This window comes from Phyllostomus discolor, chromosome 3 (genome assembly GCF_004126475.2).
Source record: "Phyllostomus discolor isolate MPI-MPIP mPhyDis1 chromosome 3, mPhyDis1.pri.v3, whole genome shotgun sequence".
Lineage (NCBI taxonomy): Eukaryota > Metazoa > Chordata > Mammalia > Chiroptera > Phyllostomidae > Phyllostomus > Phyllostomus discolor.
In genome coordinates, this window is record NC_040905.2 from 149616016 (window position 1) to 149639375 (window position 23360).

General features: G+C 42.1%; 1 protein-coding gene and 1 non-coding gene across 4 annotated transcripts in view; one reads left to right on the top strand and one right to left on the bottom strand.

Annotated features, from left to right (window-relative positions):
• The window catches only part of ADAMTSL1 (ADAMTS like 1), a 907410-nt gene that overhangs the window by 67340 nt on the left and 816710 nt on the right, over positions 1-23360 (bottom strand). For all 3 annotated transcript variants that reach the window (XM_036021558.1, XM_036021557.1, XM_028519737.2), the window contains 2 exons: positions 15533-15712; positions 11636-11770 (listed from right to left, as the gene is read on the bottom strand). In XM_036021558.1, the coding sequence (XP_035877451.1) occupies positions 11636-11770; positions 15533-15712 (315 nt within the window). The remainder of the gene's footprint in view (positions 1-11635; positions 11771-15532; positions 15713-23360) is intronic.
• LOC114513753 lies at positions 5427-5529 on the top strand. The gene has a single exon (XR_003685867.1). It is a non-coding gene; the product is annotated as a U6 spliceosomal RNA (small nuclear RNA).

Below are 23360 nucleotides of genomic sequence, written 5' to 3' on the forward strand. Positions count from 1 at the left end.
TCTGACATGGTCTGTAGCTATCCACTGGGTGTGCTGACCCTGGGGTTTTTAGGGTGGTGAAGGGCAAGGTCAGCCCCCACCTGTGTTCTTTTCAGGGATACCTACCTGAACTATAAAGCAATCTGAGCTGGCTGCTACTTCTGCTGGACTTGGAAGCTCCCAGGTGAAGCCAAGCTGTGAACCTAAGCTGGCTGCTGCCATATGGGCTTGGGGCCACTTAGCTAGAGGTACGGGGGCTGGGAGTTCACTGAGGCTAGCTGTGGCTTGTTTGAGAAGATTTACGAAGTTGTGGAGCATGAGCCAAGACCAGTTATTCACATGGAAAAGCCACTGTCAACAGCTTGGGTGGGTCCTGAAGATGGGTGGGATGGAGCCTCCTGGGATGTTTAGAGGGTGACAAACAGTGTTAGCCAGGTTGATGGAGTCTCAGATATAGTACCCACCTGCCTACTCTGTGGTTCTATAGCAGGGGAGTTCAGGAGAAGGATGATAGCTTCTGCTTTCCTCTCTGTCTGGGAGAATGCTGTCCCCCAGCTCTTGCCTTGACACTAGACACTTTAGTTCCTCCCCATATGCTACTGGTGCCTCTAAAGCTGATACCCTAATGTCGGAAGTAAGAAGGATTGAATCTGAGTAAGTTCATGTGTGAGTTCTTTAAGAGGAACTCCTTGGGACTCCTGAAGTTTCTTTTACTGACACAACCCCCACTGACTTTTACAGCCAGATGTTGTCACTTTTCTTTTTGGCACTGAAACCCAGTCCTGAGGGTCCTGGTGTTGGGCTTGGACACTTTGCTCCTGAGATATTCCTCCCAAATTTTTATTTACCACATGTGGTGTGGGACTAGCCTGTTCTGTGTCTCTGCCCCTCCTACCAGTCTGGATGGATGTGGTTTCTTTAATTCTGTAGTTGTCCGACTTCCACCCAACTCAGTTTCTGACAGATCTGAGTGATGGCTATTCTATAGCTTAGTTGTAATTTTGATGTGGTTGTGCAAGGGAGTGAACTGTGTTTACCTGTGCTGCCATCTTGACTGGAAGTCTCCATATGATACCATATTTAACCCTTAGTATAATAATTTGGTGAGATGGGCATTATTACTATGGTCTGAATGTTAGTATCTCCCCCTACCCACCTACCAAATCCATATGTTGAAATCCTAATACCAAATGTGATGGTATTAGGACATGGGGCTTTGGGAGGCACTTAGGTCATAAGGGTGGAACCTTCATAAATAGGTTAATACTCTTATAAAAGATGCCCCCCCCCCCAAAAAAAAAAACCCAAGCCCTTGCCACCTTGTGAGAACACAGCAAGAAGGGGTTGGCTACGAGTGAGGAAGAGGGTGCCTTCATGAGAATGCAACCATGCTGCTGCCTCCAGTACTATGAGAATAACATTTCTGTTGTTTATAAGCTACTCACTCTGTGGCATTTGTTATATCAGCCTGAACAGACTAAAACAATTATTTACAAATGAGGAAACAGATGCTGAGGATTTAGAAACAGATCTGAGGTACCTCGTTCCTCTCTACTCTACAAAGTGGTCACTATCCTCTCTTTCCTTCTGTCATCTGCTTCTGGGCCCTGGGACTCTGTCACACTGCCTTTGGTGCCACACAGACACAAGGAGGTGTAGAACCAGACTGGGTAGTTTCAAGAGCTGATACAAGATTAAAAAAGGATTTATTAGGGAAAGTGTAGAGTTCCTCATTTTCCCACTGATGGACTTTCAATACCTGTCTATTTCAGGGGCATCCAACTCATTCATGTCATTCCTCTTAGACATGGTGGGGAGGAAACATGAGCCTGGGAATTGTGTCTTGGTGCCAGCAAAGTGCAGGGGCAAGTGTCAGTGAGTTTCTCAAGGTCCCCCTTTCCTGGCCATTTGAAGGCTTAAAATAAGCCCATGCCTGGATGCTTGCTGTGGCTTGAAACAGTCACTAAGCACAGAGATTTACTGCCTTGCTTTCTGTGTCCTACTATTTTAAGTGTCACTTATACTGTAGTGTCTTTTTAAATTTATGGATGTTCACTCTTCAAAGAACCTCTGTACTCCTTCCTGTGGCTTTCTCATAAATGCCGTCTGAAATACTGACTTAGTTTTACACTGTATGTACTATAGAGCTTCCTGAAGTCCCTTTGGGGTCTCTGTTCTTTACTTTGGATTTTATGTAAAAATAGACAAAAGTGCATAAACATGTGCCATAAACAACCACAAAATGTTGATCTTTCTTCTTAATAGCAAAGTGTATTCTCTTTGAGGGCAAAAAATATAGGAAATCAAAAGCATTTTTCTTGTGATATAAAACTTCAGATGCCCAATATAAATGAGGAAACAGATGCCAACTGATGTCTCTTTGAAAAGGGTCAGCATAAATTCTGCATCTTTTGCCTCCTTATCAAGTACACTGGCCCTCTCCTACGCTTTTTTCCCCTTTCCTGTACATCACTTTCCTTGCTACACCTGCAATTTCTGATGGGATGGGCCACCACTGTGGACTAATTTTTACCTAACCTTTGACCATCAGAACTTGTTGTTCTCACAGCTATCTTTAGACAGGAAGTTCTGATGATCTTAGTTTTCCGAATTATATGAAAAGTGACTTCCCAGCAGATGTGGCCTAAGTTACTCACTGACTATTGCTGAGTGAATTTCCTCATACTAGGTTCAGGAAGTGTCTGATCCAGCCTGTATCAGAAGAATAAGGAAGTGTACAGGGTGGGGTGATGCTGGAAGTACGTATGAAAGATGACAAAGCTACAGTTATAATAGACATAAAAGATGGAAATGACTCAAGAGAGCTTCCAAGCCAAGGGCCGATTACCTAGTCCTGTTTCAAATCACCTGAGAATATTTATGCAGCCTCTGTTCTCCTCAGGACCTAGAGTTTTGCTGGAAGACATGACAGTGATGGGAAATATCACTAATGTTACAAGGTGTGGTAGGTGAAATGTCATATTAGTGGTCTACAGCAGGGGTTGACAAACTATGGCCTGAATGCCAAATCTGACCCTGTTTTTATAAATAAAGTTTTATTGGACCACAGCCACAACCATTTACTTATTGTGTATGCCTGCTTTACAACCACAAAGTGAAGCAGTTGCAACGGAGACCTTATGGCCCTCAACACTAAAGTGTTTCCTACCTGGGCTTTTACAGACAAAGTATGTTCAACCCTGATCTAGAGTGGGTGCCTTGTGGGTGCTGTAGGGAGAGATCACTCCAGGCTGGAACACTGTAAGAAGGCTTCACATAAGGGCTTAAACTATGTCTCAAAGATTTCCAGGGTTTGCCTAGAGAGGATGGTGTGGGAGAGGGTATTCCAGGCAAGGAAGGCTCAAGACCATGGCAATTACTAGGGAAAAATTTGACAGGAATGGAGAGATAAAATGGAAAGATGGATATACAGGCTAGGTCTGAATAGCAATAAGTCTTGAATGCCAGGATAAAATAGTCTAAGCGATGAAACATACATTTTCCCATACAAGCCTCTACATGGGTAGTAGGGACTTTTCAAGTCCATTTGAGCTCTAAGAATCAATTTTTTAAAAAGTACTGATGCCTATTCCCATTCCCAGAGAGTCTTTCTTAATTGGTCTCAAGAGTGTCATTAAATTTTGTTTGTGAAAAATTTCCCCAATGGCTCTATTTTGCATTTGGGAACCTTTTCCTAGAAGGAAGAAATAGCCAGGAATGTGCCTGCAAAAGCCAAGCTCAGGGCCAGGTAAATGTAGCAGGTGCCCAACACATGTGAATCAAATTAAATCAGCAATATTGGCTTGTCCCAGAGCCAGCCTGATAAGTCTCTGTTTTACTCGAGTCAGTTATATCACATTCACTTGGCCACGTGGTTTCCAATAAAACTCTTCTGCCCGCCCTGGACTAGTCTTGGAAAAGCCTATGATGCTCAATGCAATATTGAGTCTGTTTATACATTCAGGCATTTATAGAGTTTTCTTTCACTGTTATTTTACCATGACCATTTACAAGGCCTTACACAATGTGCCCCTGGCCTTGTTACCTCTCTGATCTTCTCTCCCACATACAACCCAGATGACTCCCGTCCTGCCACTACACTGGCCTCTTGTTCTTTGAATGTACGAGGCATGTTTCTGTCTTAAGGACTCCATACAGGCTTTTCCTCTTCCCCAGATGCTCTTCATTTCTCGTGTCCAATCATGTGCAAGGCTCAGTAGCTCAGTAAGGTCTTTGCTCAAGGATTACCTTCTCACTGAGCCCTCTCCTGACCATCTATATAATTTAAAATCACATCCTCTTTCTCACATAGGTACTTGAATGCCAGGCTAAAATACTCTAAGCACTTATTACCTTTCAACATGCCATGACATTTACTTAGTTATGCTTATTTTCTATTTCCCCTATTATACAATGTAAGCTGTATGAGAGAAGGGATTTTATCTTTTATTCTCTTCTGTATCTGCAGTGCCTTCAGTGGTGACTGGAACATAGAAGGAACTCAAAAATATGTCTATTACACAAATGCTGAGAAGGCTTTTACTGGTTCTTCAAGACTGAGCTCAAACAGTTCCTCTGTAAGCTCTCCCTGATTTCCCCTTTGCCAAAAAGGGAGTTCTCCCTCCTTTGTTCGCTTTGGCTTCTTTTGAAACTGTTCAGTGCTTTCTCATGCATTGACTTTTCTTTCTCCCCTACTGCTTCTGAGCTCCACCAAATCTGGGAGAGGGCATAGGACCTGGCATCTAGACTGAACAGGTAGGTCTATGTTCAGGAAATGAGCCAGAACTTGGCAACACAAGCTTTGGACTAGTCTTTTCCTTGTAACCACACTTTCTGTATTGCACACCTATGTAGTACTCCATTTTATTCTAACGTATTGACTTGAGTGGTCGGAAATGGTTCACTAGCATGTAGAAGGTACAAGAATTTCAATAAGAAAAGCCTAAAAAATTCTGATGCTTTTGAAAACCTTTTGTTTATGTGGACTAGCTCTTCCCCCATTAATCTATTTACTAAGTCCTGTTGAGGTTATTTCCCACATAACCCTGAATTCATTCACTTATTTTCATCGTCTCCTGCTCTCTACTCTAAGCCGCAGTTATCTCTTACCTGGAATACTACAAACATTCCTAAGTGGTGTACTCTATCTAGTCTCATCCCCTGGAACCTACCCTCTACACAGCAGCCACAACAAGCTTTTATTTATTGTTTTGTCTTCACTGAGGATATGTTTTTTTCACTGCTTTTAGAGAGGGGAAGAGAGAGAGAGAAACATCGTTGTGAGAGAGAAGCATCGATAGGCCACCTTCCCAAACCTGCAGTCTAGGTATGTGCCCCAGCCAGAAATTGAACCCGCAACCCTTTGGTTATGGGATGATGCTCCAACCAACTGAGCCACACAGGCCAGGGTGAGCCACAACAAGCTTTTAAAACACTCAAATCAGTGTTTGCTTTGGCAGCATATATACCAAAATTGGAACTATACAGAGAAAATTAGCATGACCCCTGCACAAGGATAACATGCAGATTTGTGAAGTGTTCCATATTTTTTTAAAAATTAAAAAATAAAATCATAAAACAATAAAATTTAAGAAATATAAAAAATAAAAATAATCACAAATCAGATAGTGTCTCTTCCCTGCTTTAAACCATTCAGCCTTTGTATTGCACTTAGCACAAAGTGAGAAAGTCTTGTCTTAATGTGGCATACAGAGTGCCAGCAATTTGCTCCCACTTTTTTCTTCAACTTCATCTTAGGCCACTTGCCCCTTGGTTATTACCTCTGCTGGTCTCCCAGCCTGGAACACCCTCTCTTTAGTTGGATAACCTCCCTTCACTTTCCCAATCTCAGCTCAAATATTCTTCTCAGAGAAACCCTGTCTAAAGCTCAGACCAGGAGTGCTGTGCTGTCTTATGTTCCCACAGCATCTACTTCTTCCTCTTTTTACTACTGCTCTCTTGTTTGAATTACTTTCTCTACCAGACTCAAGTTGCCCTACTAGAATTCAGACTGCACAAGGGCAAGTACGTTAATCTGTTTTGTTCATGCTTGTCTCCTCAGTATCTAGAGAACAGTGTCTACTGCATAGTAAATGTGCAGTGCTTTTTTCTTGAATGAATGAATTAGGGACTAGGTTTGTCTATTTTATTTACTGTGTATCTCTGAATCTAGCACAGTACCTGGCACATAATAGGCACTCAACAAATTCTTATTGAATGAGGAAATCAATCTTTGATATTGCCTTCTTAGGCCCTTTACCAAGGCTTTCAACTTTGAACATTAATATTTATTCAACAGCTTTCTGATATACTCTCCTACCTTGAGGAATTTATATCCTCGTATGTGAACAATGACTGTAAGCTCCACCTGTGATTCCAGCCATAGCTCCCTCATCAGTGTGATGTGATTGGTAACTTCAGTATTGGAGAAAGAAATAAATTTTCGCCTTTTAGCATGAGATTTGCGGTCAACAAAACCACTGGTGCTCTTAGCAGAGATATCTGGAACTGGATCTCATGCCAGCCAGGCTCTGCAATTCTCAGCATTTTTAATAAGCAGAGAAGAAAATGTGCAAGCTTCTTGTCTCAGGTGGTTGGAAGGAAAACGCCACTACCTGATTGTGGGCCTTGGCCTTACTGCCTGCCTTCTCCAGGGCTCTGAGAAGTGGAACTGTAACATAGGCAGGGCCCTGGGGAGCATGTTGATGCTGCTGAGATGGTGCTGTGTGTGTTGGCTGTGACCCTCGAGTCAATGGCTGGGGAGAGGGGGCAAGCACAATGACTTCTTTCATGGAAAAATTTGACTCTGCAGACTCAGGTCTGAAGGCTTGAATCTCTCTCCTCTTGGTAATTCATAAGCCATGAGAAAGGCTATGCTGTTTGGCTCTCTGAGGGTTAGCATGACATGGCAGGAGTCCCTCTGGCAGAGATGTCATGAGGAGTCCCATTTGACTGAGGCATTGGCGCTTGCTCCCTCACAAAGGAGAGTTTGTGACTAATTATAGGGGGTGGAATGAACCTTATGTATATATTCTGTAAAACATTCTGATGGGGCCTGGGCCTAAACAGGATATGCTGAGAAAAGGCCTCTTAAGCCTCATATTTGCTTACTGGAGGCACCTGAAGTCATCTAATTCTGACAAAAATCCATGACCTTTACAACACAGATTTTCTCTTTTTCCCAACCTTCCTAAGAAAGGTCTCTATTTTTTTTTCAGACTCTTTGACTGTATGGAGAAAGCCTAACTCAGTGATGGGATAAAGGGCAGAGTGACACAGTAAAAAGCGTGCCCCTGCTCAGACCCAGGAGATGTGTGATCACCACCTTGGTATCCTTTCCGCATAATGAGGGGCATGGACTAATTAGTGGTTGGCAGACCTTTTTTGTAAAGGGCCAAAAGGAAATATTTAAGTCTTGTGGACCAAATGGTTTCTGTTGAAAGCACTCAACTCTATCATTATGGTGTGAAAGAAGCCATAGACAATATATAGGTAAATAAATGGGTGTGGCTACATGCCAATAAAACCTTATTTACAAAAACAGATAGTGAACTAGATTTTGTCTATGTGTCTTTGTTTGCCCATCCGAGAAACATTCTCTCTTAAAAGCACCTATGTAATAATTCTAGAACATGATTATCAAGACTAGAGAACAATTACAAAAAACAATGAGAAAATAATTAAATGACAAAAAACACATACTTGTCAATAATTACTTTACATATAAATAGAGCAAATGCTCCAAGCAGAAGACATAAGGTGGCTGAAAGGATACATAAAAACAAGGCCTGTACATATGCTGAGAGACCCACTTCAAATGGAAAGACACGCAGATAAAAAGTGAGGTGATAGTAAAAGATATTTTATCCAAATGGAAAGGGAAAAAAGTTAGGGTTGCAATACTTATATCAAACAAAATATGTGTTAAAAACAAAGGCTGTCATAGAAGACAAAAAAAGGGCATTTTCATAACATAAAGGGATCTGTTCAATGAGAAGATACGCTCTTGTAAACATTTATAGACCCAATTTAGGAGCACCTAAATACATAAAGCAAATATACAAAAGGAGAGATCAACAATAATACAGTCATAGTTGGGGACTTTAACCCCTCACTGACATCAATGGATACATCATCCAGACAGAGAATCAATTAAGGACATGGTGGCCTTAAAAGACACATTAGACCCAATACATTCATTTGCTATTTTTAACCAAAAGCATCAGAATATACATTCTTTTTCACCCAGGGGCATCAGAATATACACTCTTTTCAACTGCACACAGAACATTTTCCAAAACAGACTACATATTAGGCCACAGAACAAGTTTCAATAAATTTTAAAAGACTGAAATCATATCAAGCATCTTCTTGGATCATAATGGTATGAAACTAGAAATCATTTACAAGAAAACTGAAAAACACAAACACATGGAGGCTAAATAACATTCACTAAACAATGAATGGGTTAACAATGAGGTCAAGGAAGAAATCAAAAGATGCCTTGAGACAAATGAAAATGAAAACACCATGACCCAAAATCTATGAGACACAGCCAAGAATAAGAAAAATCTCAAATAAACAATCTAACCTTATATGTAAAAGAGCTAGCAAAAGAAGAACAAAGCCCAAGTGACTAGAAGAAAGAATCTAAAAGTTCAACATTAGAGAGAAGGTTGAATAAGAATGGCACCTCCTATCAGTGCAGCCATTGAAAATAAAGTTGTAGAATGATATTGAGAGGCATAGAAAGATTATTATATACCATTCAGTGAAAAAAGTTACAAGCAGTATCTGACAGGTCTCCGGTCTCAGAAGGCTGCAAAAAGGTATAGGTGCTGCAGGGAGGCATGAGCTATAGCTATTCTAAAAATGGAGCCCTGCCACCAGACCTGGACCTGGACTACTAAGGATGAGGGCATGAGCCTTGCCCTCCAGAACAGCTGGCACAGTTTAAGCCTCCCTGCAGAAAGGACAGTTGTAAAACAAGGACAAAAAATTAGTACTGGTCTTGCCTAGGACAATAGATCCAGTTAGGTTAGGTTTACTTTGCTTAGCCAAGTCTCCACTGGGCATTTCCATGTCTACATCATATAGCAAAGAGCATATGAGCAACAAGGGACCCTCTAGTCCCTGGTCTTCATTTACTGTTATAGAAAGTGAGGTCCAGATGGGCCCAGGCACGTGTCGTTCAATCAACCTTCCTTCTTGACAGTTGCAGCAGTGGCTTAAAGTGACATATCAATGCTGAAGTGTCTGGTAACTAAAATAACCATTTCTGGCATAGACTCACCTACTGGGAATCTCAACACATGAGCTTTAATCGGGGAGAGTTAGATCTGCTATATGGCTTTTAAAAATCCCAAATCTACCATTCTCCCTTCCCCCAATGAAAATGAGAATCAAGGTCCATGAATTATTGTTTCTGTGCCACAGAACCATGATGTTCTCTACATTTGCTGCAGCCAACCTACCTTGTAGATGGGAGAAATACATACAGAGGAGTCTCACATCCTCTGGCTACAACAGTGTTGGCAAATAGCTGTCCTCCTACCAAATGTTGCCATGCTTGCTGGGAATGCTAAAATATATCCCAAGGCAGTGCCTGGACTAAGTGCAAAAGAATGTCATGGTTGTTCAGGGATGTTCTGGCTGTGGAAGGGTCAATTAACCGTATCTTTGCCACCTATTTGCATCCTTGTCTAGAATATCTTTTACCCTCAAAATAGGGTCTCTTCATTAAATCTCTCTCACTCTTGATTACTCTTACAGAATGTTAGAGCAATTCTATAAATATTACTTTTACTGCATTATTCTCCTACTTAAAAACACTCTAAAGGTCTATTTCCATGTCCCACATAGTAAATCTACTTCCTTAGTCTAATAATCAAAGTCATCCACAATTTGACACCATTTAATATCAGCAACCATACACAGAATCACCTCCCTGATCCATTTCTTGTACCCAGAGCACACACTCTGGTCTAAAAGGGCCACTGATAGCAGCAGAGATGGGAGCTGGTCCAAATGGGAGCAACTAAATTAAGAGATCAGGATGAGTCAAATAGTTGGGAGTTTCGAGATGGAGGAGGGTATCAGAAATTTTGGGGTAAGGGACCAAGCCAAATTTGAGTGGACAAGCTCTAGCTGAGCCTTGTTCATTTTCTAAAAGCCTCACTGAGGATATGTTTGTTGATTTTAGAGAGAGAGGAAGGGAGAGAGAAAGAAAAAGGGAGAGATTGGAAATACCAATACAGGAGAAAAAAAAAAACATCAATATGAGTGAAAAACACTGATCAGTGGCCTTCTGTACAAACCTGCAACCTATGTATCTGCCCTGAGAATTGAACCCCCGACCTTTTGGTATATGGGATAACACTCCAACCAACTGAGTAAAATAGGGAAGTTTACAATGTAGACATTTAATTTAGAATAAATTTACCAATAATAAGCCAAAGAAAATAAGCATTTTAAAACTTCTATGAATTCTGATCAACATGATATGGAAGAACTCAATACCAAGCTATATCAGTTATAGGAAACAGAATAGGGCTGCTTGTCACTGTATCTGTGTCTTACTTTTACTCAGATCAGAAATAGAGAAATCAAAAGCCTTCCACATATGCCCATATACTAGGAATATTCCTTGCTAATTTCAGGTGATAATGAAAACTGAAGCTACTCTTTCTGTGCTGTAACCCTAAAGATACCAGACCCCATGGTCATGTTGATAAGTCATCAGCAGTATGAATGGGAACTCATTGGCCTGCTGGCCATTGAGAGTTGGTGGGAAGAAGAGTATAGAAACTTTAACTTTGAGCCAAAGGAGTAATTCTAGCTGCCATTACCAATATTTGGGACCACATAGAGTTAGCATAAAGATTTTCTCCATTTGTAGGTCTTTTTTTTTTTTTTTTTTTAGGCCTTTGAAGGCAGAAGTATTCTTCTCCTCCTTTAATATCTCCAGAGATCATTGGAAATGCAGAGGTTTCTCTGGCATCTTCATGATACAGGTGTGAGAGACCCAGGAGTTGGATACCCTTGTACAGCTCTCTACTACCAGAGGTCACCAGCCATGTGGCATTAACTTGGTGAAGGCCCCAGTGACAGGTGCCAGGGAAGTTATACCTGGTGAAGTTATTTAAACATTTAATTTGCAGAGTCTGTCAGGATTGAGTTTAGGCCCTACTGATAGAAGGCTAGCTTAAACAGAATATATTGGCTTTTGGGGGATGTTGATATTTCATCTTTCTCTTTGAAAGTTGATTACAGTTCTAGTTTAGTTAGGAGGAAGTCAGGGAGGAATACTGGGGTATATGGTTGGCAAGAAGAGAGGAGATACAGGAGCTGCTCTTTACTCATCGTTCAGTGAATCAAACTGATTTAGAGGATCTGGACTGTGGAATCAGCCCAAGAGGATTCAGAAAGGAGCCACATTGGAATCTAGACAAGCTAGAGTCCTGCCTAAGAAAGGCACTCACCTCATATGGAAAGTCAGCCAAGTTTCCACTGGTGAGTCTGGATTCTGTAGGCAATTTAGCGATTTCCTGTTGGCCACCCCCCACTGCTGCCTCTTTCCCACCTGCAAGCAGTCACCCATCCATAAATCCTGTCCAGCCCTGGATTTCTGCCCAATGTTCCAGAGGGTTGGACTCACCAAGGAGAGCGGAATTCCCAGGATCCAGGACCAGCTGTGTTCCCAGAGGAGACGTCAGCACTGAAGGAAGGTTCAGTCCAGTGGCTGAAAGCAAGGCTCTGATATCTTCCAACTGTGTGGGGACTTGAGGGGGATCTGTGAGAAGGCAGATGGTCAGTCATGCAGGTTAAAGTGTAAAGGCTCTATCAAGGGGAGGATGACAAGTAAGGATGCATGTAAGTGTGTCTTCTGTTAGGCAGGCATTACTATTGTTTGCTCTTAACATTTTTTTTTTTCTATAGAGAAGGTGTGCCTATCAAATTGAGTCTCAGTTTTAGACTTAACATTTGATGCCTGAATCAACAAGGTCAGTAATAAGAATCAGGCAAGTAGATTTCAGGAGCTCCTTACTAATACCACTTTATACCACAATACCCACGGGTCCCTATAAATGTGTAGGACATTAGACTATATTATAAAGACATTTTTAGAAAGCCAACATTTCTTCAACATTTACTAAATGTGAATTCTTGCGCTAAATAGTGTTTCTTTGTTATTTATAATATCCTTTAGATGGAGGCACTTTATTATTGTCCCCACAGATAGGAATATACCACAGGAATTCTTACTTAAATGGAGCCTATGAGTGACTTTTTCTATGAGGAAAAAGGTCCATTTATGATATTGATAATTTAATTTGTGGTGTGAATTTTTCATGCTCAGTAGGACAAATAAGCAGGATAGGGATGATTTGCTATTTAAAGTCTGATAAGGAGTCAGGGCTGAAGTCACCAGGGGTCACAGTTAACCAGAGCCAAAGTGACACAACGGGAAATATAGTGGCTTGCTTGTCTTCCGGCCTCTCCTGATGCACTGCAATTCAACTCCCAAGGCCGACTCCCACCTTTTCCTCTAGAGCCCTTGTTGGAGAGGAAGGAGAAATAGGAGTGTTGTTTTGAAACTGATGGTCATTTCAACAGTGTTCAGTGAGGGCCTACTATTTGCTTGTCACCTCATTTGGTACTTGTTAGGTATGACAAATAAGTCATGATGGTGCCAGAGTCTACTTCAGAAACATACTTCTGCAAAGGACCATTGTGTACAAAAAACAATGATGAGCTTGATATGCACATGGGGTCTGGACCAAATAATGCTCCTTTTTTATTACAAAATCTTTTGCTACAAAATCATAAGCATATAAATCTGTAACATAACAATATCACACTCAAGCACACCATATGACATTTTAGGTGAAATGTTCAAATTAAAACTATAAATTATTATACCCATATTATTACCCTACCAACCATACTCAAGCAAGCCTGACCTTGTATATAACTTAAAAATATAATTTAAAAATTACAAAGACATTGTATATTAGATATAAATAACTTAAACATTCTTTGTATGGTATAGGGGAAAAACATCATGTTTGGGTTCCAGAATCCTCAGTTTGAGCAGTGGCTCTGTAATTCACTGACTTGGGCAAGTCACTCAGTCCTTCTGAGCCTTAGTTTCCTCATCTATAAAATGGAACCTCATCATATCCAAGATTTCTTTCTACTCTAAAACACCATGGTTGTAGGAATTGATGGTGCCAGTTTACTCAAACCTAGACTTTCCTCATCTCATCCTTTTAAATATTCCCTTAAGAGCACTGAAGTTGAACATTAAAGCAAATTGAATTCCCTCCATACTTCAATCAAATATTTCTTTAACAACTTTAAAACTCAGGAAGCCTTTGCTTATTTACTAAAAGTTAAAAGGGTTAGGTTATGTCCCATCTCCAAAACCATCAGGTCTCCTTGAAAACAAATGTTGGCACCTTCTAATGTCCTCACTACTTCTATCATATTTTTCTTTTTTGGTGCATGCACATTTGATCTTCTTAGATAAACTATAAATTCTGCAAGGACAGAGGTCACCTCTTATATTTATCCTACATGGAACTTAGAGGCAACATTTCATAAATATTCATCCAGTGGCTATATGAATAAATGAATACAATTCCACCTCATTACACTTCAAGTCTCCATGCTACAGGTTAAGTCATGGAACTTGGCATAAAACCTCAGCTTTATACACAAAATCCCTGATTTAAAAATTAAGCCACGTGTTTGGCTGATAAAGAAAGAAGACACTACTTCTGTGTTCATAAACTACCTATGAAACTAACAAACTTTGATTAATAAACCAAGACTTCTGATCAAGAAAAGCCCTAAACTTAAGAATCTAAATAGTGATATTTTTTATCAAGCTTGATGAAAATGGGAGATGTTACAGTCTTCAAGCCCCATGTTCGCAGTCACACCAAATTAGAGTTGAAATGCTGCAAGAACTGGCTCCCAGAACATGCACAGTCCATTGGCAAAGCTGCAGTAGTAGCTACACATCCTAGGCTTTCATCTCTGTTAGCAGAAGCAACAAGGCAGGGTTATTAAGGAGGGAAACCCCACAGTAAGCACCATAACTCAGTGTGGGGCAATAGTCTCTGGGCTTCTGGCCCCAGGCTAGCAGCTCAGCTGATGAAACCCAACACAAAACAAATGACATCCTTCACTGAGTTGATTTGCTGTGACTTCCTACAATGACTGGAGGTTTATGCAGCCACTGGTGAGATGAAAACCCATTTGGGTCTGTCTGAAATCCGAGTTGGCAAGGGCCAGAGATCCTATGCTTTGGTATACCATCAATTTGGGGTGTGAAAATACAAGTATAGTTTAATTGTTTCCCCCTGAGGAAGTCATGGTGTGTGATTAGTCATATTTTTCATATTTTTCTTTTTTTCTTGGAATTATAGCTTTCTCACCAAGAGAAAGTGGCCTAAAAATTGACTTAAAAAAACTAAGATAAAAACAACCTTTTAAAAATTTATTCCACCGACTTCCAGACTCTGTGGGGAAGAGAAACAGAGTGTCCTTAGTCCAAGGGATAAGGGGTTGTAACTTACAACATGGCTGAGTCCAGCAGTGGGCCACAGCAAGTGTTGGATGGTGTCTAAGCAATTGTTATTTTTAAATACCTTTTTCATGCCAGGAGCTGTGATAGAATCTTCAGTCAGGGGTTCTTATGTTTGGGGATACTATAGTCTGAATGTCTGTGGCTCCTCAATTTCATATGGTGAAATCCTAACTGCCCCAGGTGATGATTGTTGGGACTCCGGGAGGTGATTATGCTATAAGGGGATTAGTGCCCTTATAAAACAGACCCAGAGAGTCAGCTTATCCCTCTGTTAAATGAGGACACAGCAAGAAGCCAGCAGTCTGCAGCCCAAAAGAGGGCCTTCACCAGAACTTGACTATACTGGCATCCTGAGCCTGGATTTCCAGCCTCTAGAAGTATAAGAACTAAATTTCTGTTGTTTTTAAGTTACCCAGTTTGTGGTGTTTTGTTACAGCGGTCTGAATGGTTTAAGACGGGAGGGTACCTGTGTGGACTTCATGTAGACTAGACTATGAACTTTCTTAAGTTACATGAAAAATGTTTCATGTATGAATTTTTCTGGAGGGAGTAACCTATAGTTTCCATCTGATCCTCAAAGAAGTCCTTAACACAGGAGTTCAGGATAACAGCTGTACATCTGTTACCTTTATTTGACACCCTTCCCCCACCCTCTCCACCTGTGTGGGCAATCCTTATTTCACAGGTCTCCACACAGAGACCAGCATCTAAACTGAGCAAGGTTAAGTAACTTGCTCAGCATCATACAGTGAGTAAGCAGTGGAGCCAGGGTTCAAGCTGATTCTGCCTGGCCCCACAGTCTGTATTCTTTCTATTGGAAGGCCCTAGGGTAGGGAGAAGAGAAGGGATATTGATTTTACCTTTGTGTACTTAACTGGGTCAGGGAAAAGAGGAAGTGGAGGGTAGTTAGTCATCCCCAGCAGGGTCCACTGGGGGCACCATCCTCGAGTTGTTTACCTAGGATCAGGAGCTGAGTGTTCTCAGTCAGCTCTCCATGCACGTTGGCTGCCCTGCAGGAGTAGAGGCCCTGATCTGAGGGGGACACGCCTGTGAGCAGCAAGGATCCCTCGTGCACATGGTGAGGGGAGCCCAGTTTACTTTTATTCCTGAACCAAGTGACTTCAGCTTCAGGCACACCTAGAAAAAAAAAATAAACTCATCAGCCAAACAGGTTCAGGTACTCTGCAGCCATTTACAACCTCTTTGTGGGCAGTCCTGCAGGCAACATCTGCCCGAATGTCTTCTATCACCCTTTGGCCAAACTACACAATGCCTCAGACCTCTTAGTTGTCTGGAGACCTTCTGGCTTTTCACACTTACACTCGTGAGGCAGGAAGAGGGAGGCCAGTTAAAGGAAGAGGAGGCACGCAGCTGGCCAAGGGCACCTCCAAGGTAGAAGGCAAAGATTCTTTGGAGAAAACATATTATAAAAATGTAAGAACCAAACCTATATCTATCAGTGAATCTGAATGATCAACAACTACATGAAACAAAGTGTTGAGTAAGAAAAGTAGGACAGAAAACTATATACTGTATGATTTCCTTTCTGTAAGTAAATAACAAAAACTGGTAACATCTATCTAGTTGTTAGTAGTCAGGGTGACGGTTTGTTTGAGGGTGGGATGAATGGGGAGGGGCTGTGACAAAGGGTTTGGTTGCCGGTAATGCTCTGTTTTTTGACCTGGGGGCTGGTTTGGTGAGTTTGGCAGACAATATGTCAAGATATTACATATTAGCAAAAAGTGAAAAGCCACAAAATGTTAATACATTCATGAGCCAGCCAAAGGAAAGCCACCACTGGTTGCTGGGGGCTGTGGCTTGCAACCCAGGCATGTGCCCTGACTGGGAATCGAACCTACGATGCTTTGGTTCGCAGCCCATGCTCAATCCACTGAGCTACACCAGCCAGGGCTCTATTTTTAAAGCCTTTGTATTTTCTTAGAACAAGTGGACATGGAACTATAATATTATTAATACCACAGAAAAAGAGAGACGAGAAGGAAGTACTCTGCTCTCTCCTCAGTCTGGGTTTACTGTGTGTGAGAAAGAGCCGGGGAGGACGTGTGCATATGAGTTGGGATTGCATACCTGATTTTGGAAGTCAGGCTCCGTCTTCTAGGGGCATTATAAACTGAATGCTTGTGTTCCCACGAACGGATATGTTAAAGCTCTAACCCCAGCATAATGGTATTTGGAGATGGGAACTTTGAAGGTATTTAGGTTTAGATGAGGTCAGGATGGGCAGAGGGTGGTCCTCACGCTGAGATTAGAGCCCTGATGAGAGACCAGGGAGCTAGTACTCTCTACCAGGTGAGGGCACAGCAAGAAGATAGCTGTCTTTAAGCCAGGAAAAGGGTTTTCACCAGGAACTGAGTGGATCAGCACTTTGATCTAGGAAGTTCCAGTTTTCGGAACTGTGAGAAGTAACCTGTTATTTAAGCCACCCAGTCTATGGTACTTTGTAATAAATAGCAACCTGAATAGACTAAGACCAGAGACAGCCTTAATTCATCAGGAAGTTTCCTTGCAGTTGACATGCTGATTAGCAGGCCCCAGTTTAGCACAAGCCATCTGCCATAATCTGTACAGGAGGCTCCCTAGCAGTCTGAACACTGATTTGGGAGACAGAAAGTCTGTCTCATTAATTCATAGATCTCCAGGGGAAAAAAAGCTATATCCCTTGCATGCCCCAGCTTGCTGACTCATCTCAGAAAGTTTACTCATAGAATTCTTGGGCATATATATTCAGGATATATTTGGAATGTCAAATCCTGGTAAACAGGGGCAAACCAGGAAGAGTCAAAGAGCCAGACCTTTCGCCCTGTGCTTTCCCTGAGTTGGGGTTGGATTTTGTCCTTAATGGGCAACCTACTGTTTCGGATACAGACACTTGTCCTTAAACCTGATGAAAACATTTACCCTCAGTGTACTCTATGACACCCAGCTGAAGAGCCCTCGTTACAGCCCTAGTGCATTTGCTGTTCCCAAACTCTTGGTGGGAGAAGTGAGATGGGGTGGGAAGCTGATCTCACACTCTCTCGCTGATGATGAGCTTCCTTGTGTGAACTCACTGGTGTTCCAGGTGCTTTGCTGCCTCAGGTGGGATTTTCCAGGCCTGGAGTGGTGGCCTAAGGTAGGTGGCTGCAGTGTTCAGCCAATCTGTAAGCCCCTCTCCCTGTTATGGGGAACACAGGAGTAGACTCTCTGGCCACAATTCAGTGTGAATCCCTCCGGACCTGCATGCTGACTGGAAGAAGGAGGCAGGACTGAAGAGAGTGTGGAGACTTGGATGCTGAACCCCTGATCCATTAGGGAGAGAGACACAGGTGTTACTTGATGCTCAAGTGCATGAGAGGGGCCAGGCAAGCATTGTCTCTAAATACACCTGGATAAAAAATGCAGGTATTTTTCACTGCAGCACCACTAGGGAGAGCAAGAGCATCACCATGCCTGGCCATGGCAGGGTGAATTTTGAACCCTGAGCTCAGTTTTTACATGTTAAAAAAATGCACAGCATTCAGGGGAGAACCTCTGAAAGTAAGTTGGAGAAAACACTGTCAGTCATTTCTGTCCTCAACAAAAAATGAGGTCCCACAAACCATCTTCTACACGCATTTCCCTGGCAATGAATTTCTCGCATGTAGCACTGTCGCTGGCACCTTCCCTTGAGGAGGGCTGTGGGCAGCACAGGACTCCTAATGGGAACCAAAGCTTTCAGGAACAGGAGGCAGAGTAAGAGAACTGGATTAAAGGAACTTCAGTTCTTCCCACAGATGCATGATGACTAAGTGGATGGGGGAGCAAACATTCTGTCTCCATGACTGTGCCATCGGGGAGATGAGCTGTGGTGTGTGTGTTTCCAGAGCCAACACTCATGGGCTCTCTGTGTGCAGCATGCAGTGCAGGCAGCTCCTGCAGTGAGGAGCCCCATGGCTCACCAACATGTCCTTTTCTGCTCAGGACCTGAGCTTCTGTAGGGCACCAGAGGAGGAAAGAGGAAATGAGAGGGGAGATGGTGAGAAAGAGGAGGAAGTAGCAGAGGGAGAGAACTCCAGGCTGGAGACAGACATGGGAGCCATTGCTCACTTCCCAAGGAGGGGGTGTAAGCCTCTTTCATTCCCTTCCTCACTCTGCCTCTTGCCCTCATGAAACTGGGTCTGTGCCCGAAAGGGCTGAATTCCTCAGGTTCATGGGAGAGATGGTGATACTCAGGAAAGCAAAGGGTAGCAGGAAATAACCTTCAGTCTCTGTAAAACTGGAGCTATAGAGGTGGCAGCAGTGTTAAGGGAAGATAAATTATGTAGGAATCATTCTGTTTATTAGCAAACCTCTGTCAGGCTCAGTCAAGCAGGTACCTGCGTCCTGAGCTTGCTGACGGATGTGTCATCGCTGGTGCCACATTTTGGGGGTTTCCTGTCTGAGAACATGGGCCTTAGGCAGAGAATGGCACAAAAAAGATGCTTTAAAACGACAGCCAGTCATTCTGTCATTCTATGCCAGGCTCTGACATATCACAAATATAGTGACAATAAGGGAAGAAGGAAAAGAAGCAAAGCATCATGAAGCAATTTTTTCTTTTTCTCTCAAGAAGATGACAATGATGCTTTAGAAAAATCCACTAGGTCTCAGTGTGCCAGAGTCCCTTAAAAAAGGCTCCAGATATATATGCTTAATACTGACATTCAGAACATCTAGCATGGGGAGTGCACTGAGGTCAGGAGCTTTGCAAAAATATCCTGAACATGTTAGAGGAAGAAAGAACATTTACTGGAAGCTAAATATTTCATAAACATCATCACATTTTTACAAAGATCTAATGAGGACTATTATTGATCCCATTTTACAGATGAGAAAATTGGGGCTGAAAGAGATTAAGAAAGCTGCCTGAAGTCATATTGGTTTGGATCCCTGAATGATTATACGGGGACAGGGCTCCTGTCCCCCACCTTCAACTCAGCCCCCAGCCAATCAGTGACCTGCAGATGGCAGGGTGGGGATCCAACTCCTACAGTTGCTGCCACAGATCTCCATCTTACCAAGCACATAATCCTCAGTTAACATCATTGATGGGTTCAGAGACTTGAAGCTAAAAAGAGTATAACAAAACCAACTTTACTATAAGCTAATGGATATAAACCAGAGGAGTCCCTAAGGCATCTCATTAGCATTAGAAGGAAACCATGTTGAATGAAATGATATTATTCAAGGTCCTGCTGTACTCAATACTGTTTGCCATTATACTAGACTGACTCCAGAGAGAGGATCTGAATTTGCTGCACTCTTATTTTTGGTGTCAAATCCTTAAGTACTTTCTACTTTCAGAATTAACCTTTCTACTATAACTGTAATACCGAGGTATTATTAAGGAGGGAGTTTTCTCAAATTCATGTGTGTCGGCTGTGTTAGTTCTCTGTTGAGAAGCTTGGTCAGGGATTTTTTCTAGCTTGTTGTGACGTGACAGCATATTCTACAGAAAGAAATGTCTGAAAAATGACAGAAAATACACTCAACCACAGAACAAAGTCCGCAGCTATGTTGTTGACAAGTTACTTGGTTAGGCTTCATACTCTCGACTCTCTAGTATAATTGGTGTCTAAAAAAAGGGAAGAAAAATAACCTACCTTGACTATTTCCTTTTGGTGGCATATCTTATCAACAATACAATGCTCTTCCTGTTGCTTGAAAGAATGAATGAATGAGTCTGGCCCAAATGGGTTGTAATTTGATATGATTCTAAGGATTAGTGCATTTAATCCCCATTGAGCTGCTAGGTAGGATAATGTTATAATATTCTTTTTAAAACCCAGACAGGATAGTCTTAACTGGACTACTTGTTATATTTGGAAAGCTGCTTGCACCATGGCAGCCTGTCAACATCTCAAGGTGGGTGTCCACGGAAAGGTGTACCTTGACATGCTAAGTGTGATGGCCTGGTGCAAGAAAAGGAAAGGATACAGTAACTTAAATGTCAGCCCGGGCAAGTCTAAAAAACAAAGGGAGCCTGGAAAGGAGGTTTTTGCCCTCCACATTTCTCCATACTGACCGTGCAGTCACTGACAGCTGTTCACAGGACTTATAATCTTCTACCCAGCTAGGCAACACTACCCAGCATCCCTTGTAGTTGTGAGTGGCCATGTGACTAGGAGGGAAAGTTAAAAGCAGTGCTGTGTGCTACTTCCAGGTGTGGCCCTTAAAAACCTCCCTAACCATCCTCTACACGTTTTCCCCCTCTTCTGGTTGAGAGCACAGAGATAACCACCAGGGAGACCTTGGAAGGCAGGTGCTCCAGAAAACAGTGCCACCAGCATTCTGTGACCCTAAATGACTGTGGGGCACAGCCTCGCTAGCTGACCAGGCATACCCTTTGGACCCTTAAGGAGGCAAAAATGACTTCTATTGAATTTCAGTCATTGTACCTTTGAGACTTTACTTGTTACCAGAGTCTAGCTTTCCCTAATATACTGCCCATCATTGACTCCTCAACTAGTTATTTCTATATCATTATTCCTGACAGTTTTATTTCCTAAGTCCTTTAAAAGCTCTCCTTGCTCTTAGGACAAAATCCAAAATTGCACCATAATCTATGAGAGTAAGATCCAGCTCCTGGATACACGCTGTCATCCTCCAGCCACATGTCATGATACTTCCTTCTCTGTCTTCTGTACTACAGCCAGAGCAACCACATTTCACTCCTTCAGATGTAGCATGCTCTTTCTGCCTCAGGCCCTTTGCACATTCTGTTCACAACGACTGAAACACTCCTTCCTCTCCCAACTTTTTATCTTCCACTCAGTTTCCTGAACTCTCAAACTGGCTCTCAAACAGAGAACCAGTATGGAGGGGTGGTATGATAAATTGGATCATTTTTCAAGAAAAAGCCTCATCATACTCATTGCTTAAAGATTTTTATATTTAAGGGTTGGCAAGAATTTGTGAGGCTGCATTTTACAAGTTGAAAGCATATGCATCACATGTGTGCAAAAGGTATTTAATGAAAAACTACTAACAACTCAAACATGTAAGGACATGAGCTACTCTATGTAAACTATGCAATATTCTTAAAATAGACTATTTTATAGTCATTAAAATTATGTAATAAGAAAGCCGTAAGAGCCACTTGTAGTGGCAAAGTAATGGTAGTTCCTGTAGTTCCTTCTGCCATTTAGTATTACAGTTGTCAGCATTTTGGAAACTCAGTATAAAGACATTTTCTTTGTTCGGTAAATTCACAGAAAAATTTGTGATTAGAAGGGGGTTTGGGGGCCTGGGTGAAAAAGGTGAAGGGATTAAAAAGTACAAACTGGTAGTCACAAAATAGTCACAGGGATGTAAAGTACAGCACAGGGAATATAGTCAATAATATTTTAATAACTATATATGGTGCCAGGTGGGTACTTGAAATATCTGGGAGACCACTTTGTAAAGTATATGATTGTCTATATGCTGTACACCTGAAACTAATACAAAATAATATTAAAAGTCAACTGTAATTGAAAAACAAAAAAATTAGAAAGAAACAGCAGGCTCTTTCCCATCCACTTTGAAAAAAAAAGTCTTATTTAATATAAGGCATAATGGCAGAAATACACAGATTTATTTTAGTTAACCATGATTAACAGAAATGGTTTTATGAATAAAAATAAAGAATTTAATGTGCATGGTCAGGCACAAACTGGACAGGAGAACTTATAATCTCATTATAAGTTTACAAAGAGTCAGTCTCTGGATGAAGCTGGGGAGACAGGGCCCTAGGTGACAAGGAGGAGTTGGCCCAAGCCGGTTCCAGTGTCCTGGGCTCCCCAGGGTAAATGCTTCCCCAGCTGAATTCTGGGTCCCTCAGTCTCCTTCAAGTGCCCAATTCCTTGTTTTGGTGATTTTTGCTCCCTATTCTTTTCCTCCTACCGATCCCAAATCTCAAGAGAAGACCCAGCATGGCCCATTATATCTCCAGGTGGTGTTCCATCTCTAAGGACCGTGTTCACAGTGATCGCATGGGGAGTGATGGTTCTATACAAAGGGTCCCACCTGCATCATCAGTCCCTGTGTGAAGGGACAGCTAAGTCATGGGAAGCCCCATCAAGGGTTTTATCTTGCTCCCCCATGTGGGAGTACTGGGCCTGAATGGATTTGGTTCTAGAAGGTTTCACTGATGAATTTAGGTGTGTAGACCAAGGGAAGCTTTACAAAGAAGAAATTAATGTACAATGAAAGAGATAGATTTGTTTCTAGTTTCCGAGAGCTATCAGAGCATTTCCCTCCTGTCTACTCTGTAGACCAGGTATGACTGGGCAGCCTGGGTTGGGGTGTGACACAGTAGGGGATATCTGATAAGGACAGCAATCAGGGGACCACAGCTGGGCCCTGACACAAGAGCTACTCATTTCTTCTTTGCATTGTGGAAGTGAAAACTCTTAGAGTAGACAGCAAAAGCTCTGGTCCACAGGAAGGGGGAATAGCAGCTGGATTTTGTTTGTGGGTGTTTTTGTTTTTCAATTGAAGGAACTGCAAATACCTTTACACTGAGCATACTACCACACTCTATTGTCCACTACTCCCAATCCCTGTGACTCTCTGGTCCCTACAGGCCTCAAGTTCACAAAGCCAACCCAAGGGCAATGCCCATCTACAACTTATAACAGCACTGGCCATTTTCTTTAATGCCTCCTGCTCCCTTCTGATATGAGTAAGCTGCAGGTTCCTATCAGTCTTACCTCTGCCACTGACCCCTTACCTGTCCACCACCACTGCTCTGAGTTCAGGCCTCATTACCTGTCCTCTCAACTAC